Genomic DNA, 13,103 nt, shown 5'->3' with positions numbered 1-13,103 from the left:
ATGAAGATGAGTGCCAGTGAAAGTTGCATTCGAAAATAACAGTGTTAAATACTTCTTTTCAGCAGCTACAAATGCTTTTTGTCGCCAAACGTTTTTTTAAAGCAGAAGGAAAGTTTGTAATAAATTTGTATCCTGCCTTCTATGTTTATTCTATAGCAATTTTTTTGATATTCAAACATCATGCCATTTTGAAGTTTTACTAAAATATTTCACGTGACTCTCCCTTTTCCCTTATTTTTTTGGGATGTCCCCCCCTCGGAAGCCATTTTTTTTCGCATGGCCCCCCCCCCTAAATCCCACCAGCCCCCCTACCTTATAAAAAATGAACGGTCCCTAGGTCGGAAACAGTGTCATGGGTGCGAACCCGTTGGCAGCGGCCCGTAAGATAGCTGTGAAACCAGTCCAAGCTTCGAGAGGAGACACCAAGTGCTTGCAGTTTCTGCAATAGAACAGTATGTGAAATGCTATCGAAGGCCTTTGACATGTCCAGTAACACTACAACAGACACTTTTTTGCTATCCATTGCCAGCAACAGGTCATCTGTAACACACAGAAGGGCAGTTTCCGTCGAGTGGAGTTTACTGTTACCACCCTGGCTTTTAGCCAACTTCTTCTTTTTAGTTAGGTAATCCACAAGCTGTCGATGAACAAGACGTTCAGATACTTTCGATAATATGGGTAAAAGAGAGATTGGACGATTATTACATGGATCTTCAAAGTCACCTGACTTTAGGACCGGAGTTGCCTCAGCAATTTTCCATTGCCTTGCAAAGGTCCTGGTGTTGAATGAATTATTCATGATACAAGTTATTGCTGGAAGAGTGGGTGACAAACTATCCTTGAGTACTTGTGCAGTGATTTTGTCATGACCAGGTGCTTTATTGCAGGAAAATCCCTTAATAACACATTCAACATCTTTGACATCAGCTATGATACCGCTGACCATAGCAACGAAGCTCGTGACATCAGCTATGATACCGCTGACGACAGCAACCAAGCTCGTGACATCAGCTATGATACCGCTGACGACAGCAACGAAGCTCGTGACACCAGCAATGATACCGCTGACAACATGTGCGAAGCTCGTGACAACATCTACGATACCGCTAACAGCATCTATGAGTAAGCATACGGCAAGACAAGCCCCAAGAAAAGTTGACCTTGTGTTAATGCACAAATGGGAAAAATTGAGGCCCTATTAGGACTGAGTTTTGGGGATACCGAATATATAGGGTAAAAAAACTTAGGGGATACCGGATATAGTAGGGCAAAAAAATACTTAGGGGATACCGGATATAAAGGGAAAAAAACTTAGGGGATACCGGATATAGAGGGTAAAAAAAACTTAGGGGATAAGATAAGATAAGATAAGAACTTTATTAAGGTGTCAAAGTCGCTACCATACAATGTATACTAATTGGGGACACCTAACTACGATTACTTATCTAATAATTAATAAAATAATAAAATACATGTACGTATGTAAGTGTTTTAAAATATATATATAAAACAAACAATGGGTCATGGAGTAAGATCAAGTTTAGTTTTTACATAAAGAACAGTCTCTACAAGTACTGTCCAGCAGGCTAGTGAAATCAACCAATTTAATGCGCTTTTTAAAAGTGTGCAACGATTCAGAAGATCAAATAGATTTGCCGAGTTTGGACCAAATGACAGGGCCTAAATAAGTCAGGCTATGTTTGCCATGAACAACAGTCCGAAATCTGGGTATGGTGAAATCAGAATTTCTAAGGTGATATTGCGAATTGGTAACAACAAATAATTCCGCAATGTAAGGAGGCGCCAGACCATTTTTGACTTTATGCATTATGGTTGCAATGGCTTGCAATTGTCGCGTATGAAGTGTTCGTAGTTTCGCTCTTTGCAAGAGTTCCTCATACGTCGATTTATTGTCACAATAAACAGCTCGTAGTGCTCGTTCCTGAATTCGTTCTAGTTTTCTGGCATCAGAAGAACGACAAAAATGCCAGACAGTCTGACAGTATGTGAGATGAGGTAGTATAGCAAATTTGACAATGTGTAATTTAGCTGATGTCGGAATGAAATTACGTAATCTCAGAAGAACACCAGTTTGACAGGAGGCTTTTCTACAAACATTGCTTACATGACTCGAAAATGATAGTTGATTGTCTAAGGTAACCCCTAAAAGCGTTACCTCTGGTTTCTGATCAATTACAGTGTCATTAATAACAATATGTAAATCCTTAGACAGTTCCTCGGGCCCAGACTCATCACCTGATACTTTGAAAAATTTCCTTGTAAAAAGTTGTTGTTTTACCACTCAGAGATGTTGTTTCCTTCCGCTTTCCGCTTCCTTAGTTGTCTTCGCCACTGAAAACAGTTGGTGGTCATCCGCATACATAAATAACCTGTTTTTATCAGTGGAGAGGTGTAGATCGTTTTGGAAAACATTCCAAAGAAGAGGCCCGAAGGCCGATCCCTGGGGACATCCTCCCGCGAAAGCGTACCAATCACTTGTTGTTTCCTGACTGATCCTAACCCTGTTTTTCCCATTTGTGAAATATAGGGGTGGCGAATGGTCCTTTAAAAACCCATGGTCTCGCAAAATTTTCGCCAAATTTCACAGATCTCGCAGCCTCGTCTTTTAGCGGTTATGTGCGTCTCACAGTCTCGATTTTTCTCACAAAGCTGTCTCGCAGTCTCGATTTTTTTCAAGGCTAAGAAAGTCGTTAAGTACCAGTCTGCTTATTTTTTATAAAGTTAAATGACATCACAGCATCTTAGAACCTGAACGTCTTGAGTTCGCATTTAAAACACTTTGAAGTCTCGGTCTCGCAATTGAAGAAATCAAAATGTCTCGGGCTCGCAAAGAAAAACGCTAATCTCGTCGTCTCGCAAAGTCTCGCATTTACCATTCGCCACCCCTAAATATGATCGCATTAGGGCTAGTGAGTTACCAGACACCGGATATATAGGGTAAAAAAAAAAACCTAGAGGATACCGGAGATATAGGGTAAAAAACAAACTTAGGGAATACCGGATATATAGGGTAAAAAAAAAAATTGGGGGATACCGGGTATATAGGGTAAAAAAAACATAGGGAATATCGGATATTTGTGGAAATCATTAATGGATAAGGGATATTTAGAACAGCTTTTCTGGGGTATGGAGTGGGAAAATTGTTAGTTCATGAAATTGAAATTTACGGCATGCATTTTGGAAAAGTGGGACAGGGATGAAAATTAGATTAAAGATGATTTCCAGTCTGCACTGTGCACCCTCGAGAGTTTATTTGCGTTTTTTGTTTCGTTTCATGTAATACATCACACAATGTAAACATTTCGCAACTGCTCACATGACGTAAATTCAAAGTTTCAAAACAACCGCCATTATGGATGCGAAGCGGTCGAAGCTTTATGCTTCGTTCTTTCTCATATTACTTGCTGAAACAACTTCGCAGCTGTAAAAATCAATGAAGCTGTTGGAAAAAGAATTTGAAAGGCTTCAAAACATTCCATCGAGTGAGATTTAGAATGTTTACAAACATTAGGGTGCTGAGACTGCGCAGTACAGACTGGAAATTATCTTTAAAGAGAGCACGTTTCGAAAACGTGACAGAGTTATCAGTTTCACGTGTTATGACCTTGGTAGCTTCTCTCTTCCGTCATCAATATTTCTTTAATTAAAAACATATACAGCCATTCCGAGAACGGTCTGCCTACAGAATGGACTGCTCGCAGTCTACCTATAGAAGTGTAACAGCGTACGTGGCAATGCTAAGGCATTATGGGTAAAGGTAGTTATCTCTTCCTTGATCGAAGTTCACCGCGGTGTAGGAGTAACTACAAATAAAAGTATTCATTGTTTTTCTTTCTTTCAGGCTGAAACACCGTGAACTTCAATTACCGTTGCTAAGCTAACACTACCAATAATTTCTTTCGGCATTGTCGCGTAGGCATTTACGATTTTGTAGGACAACTTTTCTCGAAACAACTGTATCGATGTTTATTCGTTATTTCCTGCAAAAAAAATCCTTCCGTTTCGCACTCGTTCAACTACAGGAAGATCGAAACATCCCAGTCAACAATTAAGTTTTGAACCATTAGCACAGCTACATAACCGCCCGGGACTTAATCATTTGGATTGAAACCAGACTGGAACGCACTCTCTTAACTTCTGACCTCAAAGAGATGAAGCGTAACTATTTTTTTTCTGTGTGAAAATGTTGATAGACAGATAGTATCAAAACCAAATTGGATCAATACGTTGGAATTAATAACACTGGAGATAAAGTGTTCAAAACAGGAATTGAACTTATAAGGACTGCCGAAAACCATTAGGCTCTTCAAGCCGGGAAAAGTACATTTATTGACTTTTTTTGTGCGCACAAAACGAACCTTGTAAACTAGTAACAGGCAAAATGAGCTTACATTATCACTTAAGTCTCACTAAAATGATTAAAATCATCTTTTCTGGTTGGTATCAATGTTTGTAAAGAATTCACTTCCTTATTAATGTGTTTTTGAATGGCAGGGAGAGTTGTTTCATTTTCCTTTCATCGCAGAGCTTCAGTTCCCTCTCCAAAAATAAGCTTAGTCTGTTTTGGCATGAGCAACGCCGGGGTGAAAAACCTGTTGCTGACCGTTCGCGTACTGGTTCATTGACAAATTAGACTGCCAGAAGTCTCTCTTTTCCTCGAAAATCCGTGGGGAAGAACGCAAAACAAGTAAGCGTGCGAGCGTAACTGTGAGCTTGACGTGCGAGCGGCGAGTGGCGATGCCGCGACCCGCCACATAGCGCGCACTTCACGCTTACAGTCACGCTTGGGTACTAACTTGTCAGTTTGCGTTCTCTCCCACGGATTTTCGGGGAAAGGAGAGCCTGCTCGCAGTCTATTGACAAAGTAATACAAAGCAGTGAAGGTAAAACCCACTGAATTGTTGAGTCATGTCGCCGATTCAGTTTTACACAAAGCGTGAGCACAGAGTGCTTGTCGGTATTGTTGATCCTGATTTCAGTGCAATTATCTGAAAATTGTGTCTGATCGATCCATACATAAGCAACCGTATTGGAGACATTTTTAATCAGGCAAACGTTCAAAGAAAAAGTTGTTTACTTATTTTGTATAAGAAAAGACCCTTTAAGAACTCAGAGGCTATTATTTTATATCGGAATAGTGTGCTATAACTCATCTCTGCATTACAGGAACTGTACAATCGGAAGAATAGAAAACATTTCGGTATTTCCGGAGAAATAAGCCCCCTCGCCCCAGGCAAATAACGTGATAAGATCAACAGGAAGAAATTACACGACCTTGTGACATCAATGTTTCTCAAACAGAGTTGAAATGTCCTCTTTTGGGAAAGTTAATTAAATTCAACGATATGACTAATTGCAATTAACATCCATCATCAATTTAGGGTTACGCCTTCAGATTAACAGGAAGCCGAGCTACCAGAATAGGCAGCGTTCGATATAGCAATATTCTCACATGGCTCCGAGGCTTTCAGTACAAACTTCTATATTTGGTGGTGTTTTCTTTATGTTCAAGTCTCTCTTGGGAATTGAGAAAGCCTCGGAACCAGCATTTGACATATGACCACAAATCGAACGTGGCCTATAAGATGAAATGACACATTTGCGAGAGCTCACATACAGTTGAACCTGAAGCAAGGAAACGGAGATCTTTCTATTTATATCACAGTTTATCGACGAAAAATGAGCAGCAATACGTTGATAGAAGTTTTTGGTCACATCGTGTTCAGTTTTACACGAGGAGTAACAGAACACTACAATCCACAAGAACCTGAATACACGGCAGAGTCTTTTGGCTACGATCCTCTACAAAGCACAGGTCGAGAATGGTATTATCATCCTGTTCGCGAGCTTATTTACCAGGAGTACAGCGACAGAGAAGCCACAAGCTTAGACTATCTAGCGTCTAGCCATCTTGATATAAAGGTTTTAAACGCGTGCTCAGCAGAGGAGAACGAAGAAACACAGGAAGATCAGCAAGATAGAGCAATGGCTTGGAAGCGACTCAGACCATCCGCTCTCCGAACAGTTTGTAACTCAATGTACATTGGAGCTTTGATTTCACTACTAACTGCCACCATTATAGGCTCAGAATACCTGTTGATATCTTATATCTCTTACAAAATGGGACTCAACTGCGAATTTCACCCCGAGTGGTCAATTCCAAAACAATTACAATGGATAAGATCAGTTTCCAGTATAATATCTTGCGCATTCATTTACTTGTGGCCCTTTGCATGTTTTCTATTTGTTTTTCGTCCATATCAGTTGAAAGGTTTGAAAAGGAAACTGTTCTTAGTTTGTTGTTTTGTTTACTGTTTAGATTCAATTTATCGTGTGGCCCTGCAAGCCCTAGGAATTTCTCATTCAAAGATTTCTTCTCTACAAAAGATTCCACTCAATGCTTTGTTTTCTGCCAGTGTAGGCTGGCAAGTCTATCTTCTAACAATTCATTTCCGTATGCGACGGACAAGGAAACAGCAGCTGACATTTTTCTTAAAAATGATACTACCTGGGTGTTCCCATGTATTCATTGGTTACACTGCATCCTTTTTTATTTACCCGGCGTACAGGAAACAAAACGAGGAAGGCAAACTGTTAATTGCACTCTTCGCTCCTCTCATTGGAGTCATAGTCAAAACAATCTCGCGAATTTCCGTTCAGCGGTTATGGAACATTACCCATCCGGGATATTCGTATGCCTTGTTGACACCGCTGTATTTTGGATCAGCGGTTGTATTTCGAGTGTTACAAGCGGATCTTGACAGTGTAGAATCAATTGCCATTCTTGGAATAATTCACGGAGCGTTAGAAGTCGTAGAACGAAGCACCATGGTTGTGATTGATCACATTTGCCATGTGATTTGGAAAAGAACATCAGCTCCTTGGGGAAGTTTTCGTACTCCTCGCCGTGAGAGACTAATGGCTGATATCGCTATCACGAGCATGTTGTTTGAATCTACTGCTATAGTGTCTGTTAACGGCTTTTTGTACTTGTATCAATTTATTTACTTACAAAACGATTCCCTTTTAAACCTGCTGCAGTCTTTCGCCTTTTGTACTTCAGTTCAACTGGTGATCGAGTGGTTTTTCACTAGCGTTTCTCTAGCGATCGAGACTCGCTATCAGAATATGGCTGTCATGGCTGTTTGGCGAAGACAATGGAAAAGACATGTTTTAGTCGCGATCGTAAATGTGGTACCATTAGCTTTGTGGACTGCTGGACACCTTTTAGTAATCGTACATGAACGCTTTAATGAGTCCGTGAACCAGCCTTGTAAAATCCCTTTTTCTTGACAGTTAGACACATAAAAAGCGCGCCGTCCTCTGTTGGGGCCAAGCTTGTCTGGGCAATTTTAACTAATGTAGTAAGGACATCTCCTTGATGATGACTAAGGATGAACCGGTAATACAGGCTTAAAGTTGCCGATTAAGGGGAAATGATGTTGCGAACTTTTCTTCATCTTACCGTCTTGGCAGGACACGGCGGATGAACTACACATTATACATAAATGTCATTTAACCTTAATTACTGAAGATGTTAGGTTAATCAGCTGAAAAGTAGAGACTGCTGAATAAGTTTAAAGCTTTGCATAGAATAACGTGAAAATATTACTTGCAGGATTTCCTACAAAATAAAATCGCAGAAATCACACTTATGCGTGACACTTAAGTTGTATCACTGACTGAAGTTTATTGAAGAACATTTATTGTATAAAATCACCAATGGTGGGTGCCCTTAAATTAGGCATCACTTGACTTTAAGCAACTAATTATGTATTATGCCTTCTCAGAACTGATTAACGCTTTTGTTTTCGTTTAGTTTTCAAAACAAAGTTTCATTCTTGCCACCAGTTGACGAAACAGCTAACGCAACCTTTTAGTAAACGACGATCTCAACCAGGAACGAAAGCGTTTTTTTTTCGTCTCACGTTTTGGTTTGCAATGAATGATGAAAACGATTTTTTTTTTCCCACAAAGAATTGGGGTGGTAATTGTAACTGGAAAAAGATATATGTTACTTGCCGGCTGGGAGGTCCGTATAATGAAAAACTGTGACCGAGGTCTTGCGGAAATGCGGCCCGATTTTCAAGCCCGAGGTCACAGTTTTTTCCCTATACGGACCGACCCTAAGCCGGCAAATAACATTTTTATTTTTTTCCTGCGGTAAATTGGCTTAGAAGTTGGTTTGTTCACGCAACTTTGTCATTGAATTGGCTTACGTGCCGCCTACACACCATCGCAAAAAATCTAACGAGCGAACGAACGAGTAACTCAAGTACTGAGACAAAGAAAGATATATTAAAGGACAGCTTTATTTCCAGCTACGTTATGTTAGTTGCATCTAGTTCACCAGTTAAGTTCTCCAAAACTGCTTTTCCGGTGTGAAATTTCTGCAAAGTTGTACAACAAAAACAATTTCTATCAGTCGTTGCGAAACACTCGAAATCAGTCTTTTTACCATAAATTGAGTAGCAGTTTTCGCGTAAATTCGTTGGGTGTGTTCCACAGAAATTTTCTTAGATACAGCAACGATCAGAGAGTTAAAATCGACTGCAATTGCCTTTTTTTTGCTTAAAAATTGCGCTGCGAGAGAAACACAGGATTGCGCGCTATTACAGCGCCGAGCTACAAACAGAAAAACTAACTCTCGCAACTTAAAAATACTCAATTCAATTTACTTACAGTGACTTTCCTTGACATTTTAAAGTGAATAGAGATAAACTTGCTTTGATTAATCATCGATAGAAGTGTAAAAAGAGCAAAGGGTGACGATTATTGCTAGTTCACTCACGAAAATTAACCAACATGACAATTTCACCCGCGCTGTTTCCCGCCGTTAGCGTGACCGTGGTCAGAGATAGGAAAATCCGGACCGCGCTACTGAAAACTAATCAGTTTGCAGGATTCGTTACCGTGCCCTCATGGGAAAAATAAAAGTAGTTACGTACTCTCTGTTAATTTTGGTTCTGTTTGCCTGAAAATTAACATACTGAATAGATTGCTAAGCAAACACTTTGGTAAAATTTGAGCCAATTTGCACATTGAGTATGTTAATTTTCAGCCCTAGCTTATTAAAATAATCGCTTTCTTATATTTACTTTTTCTTGATAATGGCGTCATGATCACTTTGAAACGCCGAGTCTTTCAGTCATTTTTGAATATCACTGCTTAAGCAAATCTCTTTTGATCAAAAATTTAAAATTTTGTCGAAAATTTTAAAAATATGCAGTCCTAGGAGAGGAACAAGAAACCGAATTTAAAAATCGAAAGAAAAAAAAAAGATATTCTTCTACCTGGTTTAATTTGTACAATTGCGTAGAACTAAATATCCTAAACTCAATAATGGCGAAAAAAATCATTCTCTAAAAAGATCATGACCTAAGTAAAGAAAATTTATTAATTCACATATATTGGGTAATTGTCTGGTTGCTCTAGAAGTTCCTTAAGATTCTTTGTTTTTTCTCGTATGGTTCTGATTGTTTTAATCCAGTGTTCAGGTTAGATCACAATAATGGACCTTAACAACTAACGCTATGTTTACCAAAGCCGCCAGTGTTACGGTAAATCTCGGTATAAAGAAGTCCGTATTTCTAAAGGCGAAGCCCGACAGGTGTTCCTCTTGGTTTCGAAAGTCATCGATTGTTTCGAAACTGACCATTTATTATCATTCATATCCACCACGGCACTTAAATTGAAAACCTTGAAATGAAGGCATTTACTTAGCTGATATTGTCGCGAGCATCAAGAACTAAGTGACTAATGCAGTAAGAATTTCACAGACTCAGTCAACCAGTTGGATTCTTCACACAGCAAGCTCAGGGTACAATTGGGATCAAAGATTTCCTTTGTCGAATGAGATGAGTAGCAGTACACTGATAGAGGTGTTTGGTCATATCGTGGTCAGTTTTACACGAGAAGTCACAGAGCACTACAATCCACAAGAACCTGAATACATGGTACAGTCTTTTGGCACAGGTCGAGAATGGTATTATTATCCTGTTGACGAGCTTATTTACCAGGAGTACAGCGACAGAGAAGTCACAAGTTTGGACTATCTAGCGTCTAACAGTCTTGAAATAAGGGTAAGAAACGCGTGTTCTCCAGAGGAGGACGAAGAAACGCAGGAAGATCCGGAAAATGAAGATAGAGCAATGGCTTGGAAGCGACTCAGACCATCCGCTCTCCGTACAGTTTGTAAATCAATGTACATTGGAGCTTTGATTTCCCTACTAACTGCCGCCATTACAGGCTCAGTATACTTGTTGATTTCTTATATCTCTTACAAAACGGCACTCAACTGCGAATTTCACCCAAAGAGGTCAATTCCAGTACAAATACAGTGGATAAGATCAGTTTCTCGTATAATATCTTGCGCATTCTTTTACCTGTGGCCCTTTGCATGTTTTCTATTTGTTTTCCGTCCATATCAGTTGAAAGGTTTGAAAAGGAAACTGTTCTTAGTTTGTTGTTTTGTTTACTGTTTAGATTCAATTTATCGTGTGGCTCTACAAGCCCTTGGAATTTCTCATTCAAAGATTTCGACTCTACAAAGGATTCCGCTCGATGTTTTGTTTTGTGCCAGTTTAGGCTGGCAAGTCTATCTTCTAACAAGTCACTTCAGTATGCGTGAGACAAGAAAACAGCAGGTGACTTTTTTCTTTAAAATGATAGTACCCGGATGTTCTAATTTATTTATTGGTTTGACTGCATCCTTTTTCATTTACCCGGCGTACAGGAAACAAAACGAGGAAGGCAAACTGTTAATCGCAGTCTTCGCTCCTCTCATTGGAGTCATAGTAAAGGCAATCTCACGGATTTGCGTTCAGCGGTTATGGAACATTGCCCATCCGGAATATTTGTTTGCATTGTTAGCACCGCTATACTTTGAATCAGCGGTTGTATTTCGAGTTTTACAAGCGGATCTTGGCAGTGTGGAATCAATTGCAGTTCTTGGAATAATTCACGGAGCTTTGGAAGTTGTAGAACGAAGCACCATGGTTGTTATTGATCACATTTGTCACGTGATTTGGAAAAGAACATCAGCTCCTTGGGGAAGTTTTCGTACTCCTCGCCGTGAGAGACTAATGGCTGATATCGCTATCACGAGCATGCTGTATGAATCAACTGCTATAGTGTCTGTTAACGGCTTTTTGTACTTGTATCAATTTATTTACTTACAAAACGATTCCCTTTTAAACCTGCTGCAGTCTTTCGCCTTTTGTACTTCAGTTCAACTGGTGATCGAGTGGTTTTTCACTAGCGTTTCTCTAGCGATCGAGACTCGCTATCAGAATATGGCTGTCATGGCTGTTTGGCGAAGACAATGGAAAAGGCATGTTTTAGTCGCGATCGTAAATGTGGTACCGTTAGCTTTGTGGACTGCTGGACACCTTTTAGTAATCGTACATGAACGCTTTAATGAGTCCGTGAACCAGCCCTGCAAAATGCCTTTTGCTTGACGGTTGGACACATAAAAGCCGTCCTCTGTTGGGGCCAGGCTGGTCTAGACAATTTCAACTAAAGTAGTAAGGACATCTCCTTGATGATGACTAAGGATGAACCGCTAATACAGGCTTAAAGTTGCCGATTATGGGGAAATGATGTTGCGAACTTTTCTTCATCTTACCGTCTTGGCAGGACTCGGCGGGATGAACTACACATTGTACATAAATGTCATCACCTTTATTACCGAAGATATTAGATTAATCAGCTGAAAAGTAGAGATTGCTGAATAAGTTTTAAGCTTTGTATAGAATAACAAAATATTTCTTGCAGGATTTCCTACAAAATAAAATCGTAGAAATCCCACTTATGCGTGAGACGTTTTGAGTTGTATCACTGACTGAAGTTGACTGAAGAAAATTTATCATATAAAATTAAAAATTATAGGTATACTGAGTGATGTTATCATTTTTGAAATCATTTTTGAACCTTTAACTGTACTTTTATGCTGCTCTATGATCGAAACATCTTCGGATCTCCCTCGGACGACTACGGCAACCTTCGGTTATGTTCAAAAATCTTCGGACATTTTCAGGAAATGTTGGGAAACGTCCTGTGGCCTCAGTTCGGACAACTTTTGGAGCTTCTTCGGAAACTAGTCGGAAATCTTCGGAAAATCGTCATAAACGTTGTTACTAGTATGTTGATGTATTGTGGGGATTTAATATAACAAAAAGAAAATTACATGGTCGCTTGGACATACGAAATTTCTCTTCCTATGTTGAAACTTATTCCACTCGTTTGCTGCGCTCACTCATGAAATATTCAACCCTCGAAGAGAGATTTCGTATCTCCGCGCGGCCATGTACACAATCATGAGTATTACCAGGAGCCATAATCGGGGACGGAGACCGTAAGCGCGCGCCATCTCAAGTATTGGGGTTGTCCCCATGATATGGGACAATAATTCTATTTTTAGAACAAATTGCGCCATCACTTGCGGCACACGCGCGTACATGCTGCGAGGATTTTTGCGGATGTCGCGCGGGGGAAATGGCGTCCGAAATTCCCGAAATGTTTCATGTTTTTGCCCCACAACTCAACGCGTTTACGTCGGTTGGAATTTTGCTTAAGTATTTTCGTCGTAAGCTGCTCCAGTTTGAGTGAAGTAAGACAGTGTCGAATTTAGGCATGTTCCGCTGTAAGCTTACATATATCGCTGACCAAGTTGTGTTCCGACTGATGCTTCTTTTACATGAGCTGTACATTACTCCACTTTAAATTTCACATATGTTGAAGATTAACAGCTTTTCCATTACACAGCAAAAAACTAGCTGGATATATTTAGATATAGCAGAGCTTCAGGACTTCATAGTTTCCTAGCTCCTCTTGCCACACGCTTGCGAGGAATTTGTCAGTCTAAAAGTAAAACAAAATAATTGCTAGTTTGAGTTTCGCTTGAATTGTAAGCAACGCTTGATGTTTCATCAAGGCTTAACAACTTTACGTCCGTAGATACTGCTCAGTTTTATTCGTGTAAAAATCCAGTAAATTCTCTGTTGTCGATGAATGAGAGCGCCCGCCGATGCGTGTTTTGTACAGTCAGTAAACATGACAAATTGTACTTCCGCCGCACTTTC

The 13,103-nt window shown here is 39.9% G+C and overlaps 2 protein-coding genes across 2 annotated transcripts; both read left to right on the top strand.

Moving 5' to 3' along the window:
- Positions 1–5,124: 5,124 nt before the first annotated feature.
- LOC149112223 (uncharacterized) lies at positions 5,125–7,672 on the top strand. Its single transcript, XM_089290004.1, has one exon. It carries the CDS (start codon positions 5,701–5,703, stop codon positions 7,312–7,314), a length of 1,614 nt encoding a protein of 537 aa, XP_089146130.1. The 5' UTR covers positions 5,125–5,700; the 3' UTR covers positions 7,315–7,672.
- Positions 7,673–9,702: 2,030 nt separating this feature from the next.
- On the top strand, positions 9,703–11,480 carry LOC149112222 (uncharacterized). The gene has a single exon (XM_089290109.1). It carries the CDS (start codon positions 9,879–9,881, stop codon positions 11,478–11,480), a length of 1,602 nt encoding a protein of 533 aa, XP_089146235.1. The 5' UTR covers positions 9,703–9,878.
- Positions 11,481–13,103: the final 1,623 nt, after the last annotated feature.

Source organism: Orbicella faveolata, unplaced genomic scaffold (assembly GCF_042242905.1).
Source record: "Orbicella faveolata isolate gen_17 unplaced genomic scaffold, um_ofav_v1 contig_2, whole genome shotgun sequence".
Taxonomy (NCBI): Eukaryota; Metazoa; Cnidaria; class Anthozoa; order Scleractinia; family Merulinidae; genus Orbicella; species Orbicella faveolata.
This window is presented reverse-complemented; position numbering and strand designations above follow the sequence as displayed.

Excerpts from the sequence above, each read along its gene's own strand:
- LOC149112223 (XM_089290004.1), top strand. The coding sequence starts at position 5,701 with ATGAGCAGCAATACGTTGATAGAAGTTTTTGGTCACATCGTGTTCAGT.
- LOC149112222 (XM_089290109.1), top strand. The coding sequence starts at position 9,879 with ATGAGTAGCAGTACACTGATAGAGGTGTTTGGTCATATCGTGGTCAGT.